At 50.8% G+C, this 5,665-nt stretch overlaps 1 protein-coding gene and 1 non-coding gene across 5 annotated transcripts in view; both read left to right on the top strand.

The window, feature by feature from the left end:
- Window positions 1-219: 219 nt before the first annotated feature.
- The window catches only part of PARP16 (poly(ADP-ribose) polymerase family member 16), a 25,624-nt gene continuing 20,178 nt past the window's right edge, over window positions 220-5,665 (top strand). Inside the window, exon 1 of one of the 4 annotated variants that reach the window (XM_032250983.1) lies at window positions 220-830. In XM_032250983.1, coding sequence (XP_032106874.1) covers window positions 657-830 — 174 coding nt within the window. In that variant the 5' untranslated portion in view covers window positions 220-656. The remainder of the gene's footprint in view (window positions 831-5,665) is intronic. The other 3 variants (XM_032250984.1, XM_032250981.1, XM_032250982.1) reach the window with 3 other exon arrangements.
- Window positions 1,483-1,603, top strand: LOC116532196. Its single transcript, XR_004260758.1, has one exon. It is a non-coding gene; the product is annotated as a small nucleolar RNA SNORA24 (small nucleolar RNA).

Raw genomic sequence — 5,665 nt, 5'->3', positions numbered from 1 at the left:
GGGGCGGGCCCTCGGCTGGGCGGGGCGGGAAGGGGCGGGCCCTCGGCTGGGCGGGGCGGGAAGGGGCGGGCCCTCGGCTGGGCGGGGCGGAGCGCGGAGCCGCGTGGGAGCGCGGCGGCTGGAGGGGAGGTCGGCCGAGCGCCGGGAGCATCCGGCGGGCAGGGGAAGGAAAGCGACGTGCGCTGGCGGGGGGGCGGGCGGCCGGAGGCGGGGCGGGCGGGCGGCGGGGCGGGAAGGCGCGCGGGGCGGAGCCGTTTCGCGGGTCCCGGAGAGTGGGCTCTGCCCGCCGTTCACCGGGGTGCTTCCCGCCCCAGGCCCCAGCGGAGGACACGTGTCAGCGCGTTCGCGCCGTTGTCATTCCGTTGTCGTAGCCCCTCCCCCAGGCCGGGAACCCTCCCCCACCAGCCCGGGCCCCATTGTCCCTGGGCCCAGCCCCCGCGCGGACCCGCGGTCCTTTGCCGCGGCCCAGCCCCCGGCCGAGGACCCTCGTCGGCGTCCTCTCACCCCTGTCATCTCAGCCCCTGCCCAGCTTCCCCCAGGCTCGGGAACCCCCGGCCCCGACGGCCCATCGTCCCCGGGCCCAGCCCCCGCGCTGAACGCGCGCCCGCCCTCCCCCCGACGGCCGCGTCTGCCCTGGCAGCACGCAGCGACCGGGGATGCATCCCTCGGGCTGGGCGGCCTCCAGGGAGGCGGCGGGCCGCGACGTGCTGGCCGCCGACCTCCGCTGCAGCCTCTTCGCCTCGGCCCTGCAGAGCTACAAGCGCGACTCGGTGCTGCGGCCCTTCCCCGCGTCCTACGCGCGCGGCGGCGGTAAGGACTTCGAAGCTCTGGTGAGTGTGCTCTGCCCTGGCGCTGCCCGCCGCGTCCTAGACCTGGTGCCCTGTGGGACCGCAGGATGAGGCCGTTCCGTCGGCGTTTGCAAACATGGCAGCCCCCGGCTTTCCATTCCCAGCCTGGCCTGGCCTGCCTTACCTTGGGGGTTTCCGTGAGCTAAGAACACTCCTGACACCCCCGTGTCAACGCGCTCTCCTAAGGCACTTGGGGGCTGTTTCTCTCCTGTCAGTGACAAATGACTGAAGTGAGGAATAGCTGCACAGCCCTCCACAGATTTTCTAGCCTGGCCAGCAATACGGTTGATGTGAATCAGCTGTTTTTCTTAGCCAAAAAGTTATCCGTCCTTTTGCAAATAATTACACACCAAAAAGTCACGAAAGCCACCCAGACCTGTGTCTTCAGGTGAGGTGATGTATGGGCAGTACGTTTATAAACTGTAACATCCAGTACGTATGTGAGCTGTTATTTCTCTGATTCACCAGGCCCTTTTTTTTTGCAGTTCACCTCTGGGCCAGTATTCAAGGTATCAGTTATCTTTATAATTCAAATGTTTGGAATTGCCTAGAAAAATATAACTTACCAAAATCGATTCAATAAAAAGCAGAAGATTGAAATACCCAATAGCTGATATTCATTAAAGACACTGAACTCCACGTATCTTTGGGACCTGTCAAGTGTGGCAGTCTCTTCCTAGCCATGGAAGAGCTTATTCTTGTTTACCAGCAAAGCTGTCACCATTTATTTATTTATTTTTATTTATTTTTTTTTTTTTTTGAGAGGGAGTTTCACTCATGTTACCCCGGCTGGAGTGCAATGGCGCGATCTCGGCTCACCGCAACCTCCGCCTCCTGGGTTCAGGCAATTCTCCTGCCTCAGCCTCCTGAGTAGCTGGGATTACAGGCATGCATCACCATGCCCAGCTAATTTTTTGTATTTTTAGTAGAGACGGGGTTTCACCGTGTTGACCAGGATGGTCTCGATCTCTTGACCTTGTGATCCACCCGCCTCGGCCTCCCAAAGTGCTGGGATTACAGGCTTGAGCCACCGCGCCCGGCAGCTGTCACCATTTAACTGGTATCAGATTCTGACTTGCACAAGTAACATTCTATACTGTTAAAAACCTGTTGTGGGGAGGAGGAAGAGATGAGGCCAGCCTGTGGAGCACGCAGGGCTATACGTGTCCGGCTAAGATGTGGAGATTTTTATCCTTCGGCAGGGGAGATCCAGAAAGACACCTGTCGTGGCAGGTTGAGAGAGGGACCTGTTTGGGAAGAGTGTTTGGGGTTAGAGGGATCAAACTCACAATGCAGCTTAAAAAAAAAAAAAATTGAGAAAGCTCCTCCCCAAGGCCAGTGGTTGTTGTCCAGGCTGGTCTTGAACTCCTGGGCGAAAGCTATCCTCCCACGTCAGCCTTCCAAAGTGCTGGGATTACAGGCGTGAGCCACTGCACCTGACCACAGTATAGCTCTAATTTTTACCAAGAAACATACCTCCAAGTGGACTAGAATGCTCAACTTATTTTCTTTCTGCTGGAAGGTCTTGGCAAACCGAATCAGGTTTGTTTTGGTAAATATGGAATACATGCAAAGGGACCTTTGGAATTGTTTTGATCATGCTTTTTAAAATCTTTTTTTTTTTTTTTTTGAGTCTTGGTCTGTCGCCCAGGATGGAGTGCATCGATGTGATCTTGGCTTACTGCAACCTTGGCCTCCTGGGTTCAAGTGATTCTCTTGCCTCAGCCTCCTGAGTAGCTGGGATTACAGGTGTGCACCACCACCCCCAGCTAAGTTTTGTATTTTTAGTAGAGACAGGATTTCTTATTATTTTGGTTAGGCTGGTCTTGAACTCAACCTTGTGATCTGCCTTCCCCAGCCTCTCAAAGTGCTGGGATTACAGGCTTGAGCCACCACGCCCTGCCTTAAAATCTATTTTTTTTTTTTTTTTTTTTTTGAGATGGAGTTTCGCTCTTGTTACCCAGGCTGGAGTGCAATGGCGCGATCTCGGCTCACCGCAACCTCCGCCTCCTGGGTTCAGGCAATTCTCCTGCCTCAGCCTCCTGAGTCGCTGGGATTACAGGCACGCACCACCATGCCCAGCTAATTTTTTGTATTTTTAGTAGAGACGGGGTTTCACCATGTTGACCAGGATGGTCTCGATCTCTTGACCTCGTGATCCACCCGCCTCGGCCTCCCAAAGTGCTGGGATTACAGGCTTGAGCCACCGCGCCCGGCCGTTAAAATCTATTTTTAATTATGCAAGTAATGTTTGAATATATTCTCATTATTAAAAAGTTCAAATGATACCAGTGAAGTAAAAGTGCCCCTAATAGATCTCACTCTATCCCTCACTCCTCTGCAAAGGTATCAATTGCTCTGTTTGGGGCGCATCCTCTCCCCCAACCCCCACTCCACTTGTAATCCCTTGAGAGCATCAGCAACATAAGTTCCCCCAGAAAGCCACCTCCTCTGTGGAGACAGACTGCTCCTCCCATGGGGCTTATTTTATCGGTCCCAGACAGTTACCCTTTCTCTTGAGGGAGGCCGAGGCAGGTGGATTGTTTGAGCCCAGGAGTTTGAAAGCAGCCTGGCCAACATGGTGAAACCCTGTCTTTACTACAAAAAAAATTACCAAAAATTAGCCTGTGTGGTGGTGCATGCCTATAGTCCCAGCTACTCGGGAGGCTGAGGCGGGAGGATCACCGGAGCCAGGAGGTCAAGGCTGTAGTTTGCAGTAATCATGCCACTGCACTCCATTCTGGGTCACCAAGTGAGACCGTGTCTCAAAAAGTCTCATTTGTTTAGCTAAAAGCACTAGGAAGTAATGTGAAAGTTGACCATTTTCTGCCCTTTAAATCTGTCTCCACACTGTGAGGTGTTATTACACATCTATAACACAAGGACACAGTTTCCAAAAATTAGAGCTATGACTTAAATTACTTTATTGATTGGTGATTCCCTGAGAACTGCCCCCTGCTGAACTAAGCTCTTCGCTTTAGATCTGATCTAGCCTTATCTTGCCACTGTCTCCAAAGTCCCAAATGATCTCTGAGGTGTCTTGTTTTGAGATAAAAGCTCTCTGATTTTACACAGGGAGCTCTTGGTGTTTCCAGTGCCTGGCCTGGGAAGTACTTTTTACATATTTAAGAAGTCACGCTGGGTGTGTGCTGAATGCCCAGGCTCGGGGTTTCTCACCTTGCTTTCTGGGACCGGGTTGGATGAGAGAACCTGTAGCATTCTTGAGATTCCCTGTACACCTTGCCCATTGGCCCCCAAGCTTCAGGTTTGTCACTTGACACAGTCACAGCTGTAACGTTTTTTGTTTTTTCCCCTGAAATAACATGTTCTGGTTCTCCATTAGCCTGCAGACCCTTTCTGGGGATGGGAGGTGGGTGGGAATGGCTCCTTTGTGTTCGCTCCAGGCCCTCGATTAGTGGTTGAGGACCAGCAGCATGAGCCTCACCTGGGTGCTCATTAGAAAAACAGGCCCTGTCCCAGACCCATCCAGTCAGGCTCTGCATTTTGACAAATCTGGTCTATTTGTACACAGTGAAGAGTGAAAAGCACTGCATTAAGCTTACCCTGTTCTCGTCTGGAGTGCCAGACCACTCTAACTGGGTCTCCTGGTCCTGGAGGAGTAGGGAGTCTTTCTCTTTTTTTTCCTCCTTCTTTCTGGTTTCTGGCTTGCACTGCCTAGACACCATAACTCCCCAGTATCTGGGTTAAGACAGGTATAAGATCCTCTCTGTCCTGACCACTCCTGATGCCATTCCCGTGTTTGTTGAAGCAAAATACCTCTCATCCTTTAAGATGCACCTTAAAACTTCTGCCTTATTCTTTGCCTTCACTCCTAGCAGTTAGGAGTCCTTCCTTTGGGTTTCTTTACAATTTTTAATATTTGCTTTTATAAATAATACTTTGAGGGCCGGGCGTGGTGGCTCACGCCTGTAATCCAGGCACGTTGGAGGCCAAGGTGGGTGGATCACCTGAGGTCGGGAGTTCAAGACCAGCCTGACCAACATGGTGAAACCCCATCTTTAAAAAAATAAATAAATAAATAAACAAACAATACTTTGATAAACATCCTTCTACATTAATCATTATATCTGTTGTCTTCTTGAGATACATTCTGAGAGGTGAAATTCCTGGATTATGGCTTTTTTTTTTTGAGATGGGGTCTTGCTCTGTTGCCCGGGCTGGGGTGCAGTGGCGTGATGTCTGCTCACGAAGGCAGGAGTCTTGCCATGTTGCCTAGGCTAGTTTACAAACTCTTGGGCCTCAAGCAGGAGTTGTATCACTGAGCCCAGTTTGGAAGGATCATTCTTTACAAGACTCTCAATCTTGGCTGTCATTGAAATCACCTGGGAAACTAAGGAAAAAAAAAAAAAACAACAACCCTGACATCTGAGCCCCATTCTCAGAGATTCCAATTTGGTTGGTTTGAGGTGCAGCCTGGGCATGGAGATTTTTTGGTTTGTCTGCTTGCAGATAATATGTAGCTTTTCTGTTTTTCTATTACCTGATTTGATCATTTTCATGAGCACCCATACCGGCTGGATAGTGAGGAAATGATAACAATTCGATTTGTTAATAAAAGTGCCTGTTAGGTCTGTACTTGGTATCTCAATGTAAGATTCTTGGTCCCTCAGATTAGCTTTTTATTTCTCTCCTGATTTCAAAGATGGCATCTGAAGAGTGGGGAAAAAAAGGACACAGGTCTGAAAAGATACTAATACAGACATAGATACATGTAATACAGACATAGATACATGTAATACAGACAGATAGATGTAATACAGACATAGATACATGTAATACAGACAGATACATGTAAT

The sequence above is a fragment of the Sapajus apella genome, unplaced genomic scaffold, assembly GCF_009761245.1.
Source record: "Sapajus apella isolate SASKATOON/1434 unplaced genomic scaffold, GSC_monkey_1.0 scaffold74, whole genome shotgun sequence".
In the NCBI taxonomy this organism is placed as follows: domain Eukaryota; kingdom Metazoa; phylum Chordata; class Mammalia; order Primates; family Cebidae; genus Sapajus; species Sapajus apella.
This window is presented reverse-complemented; position numbering and strand designations above follow the sequence as displayed.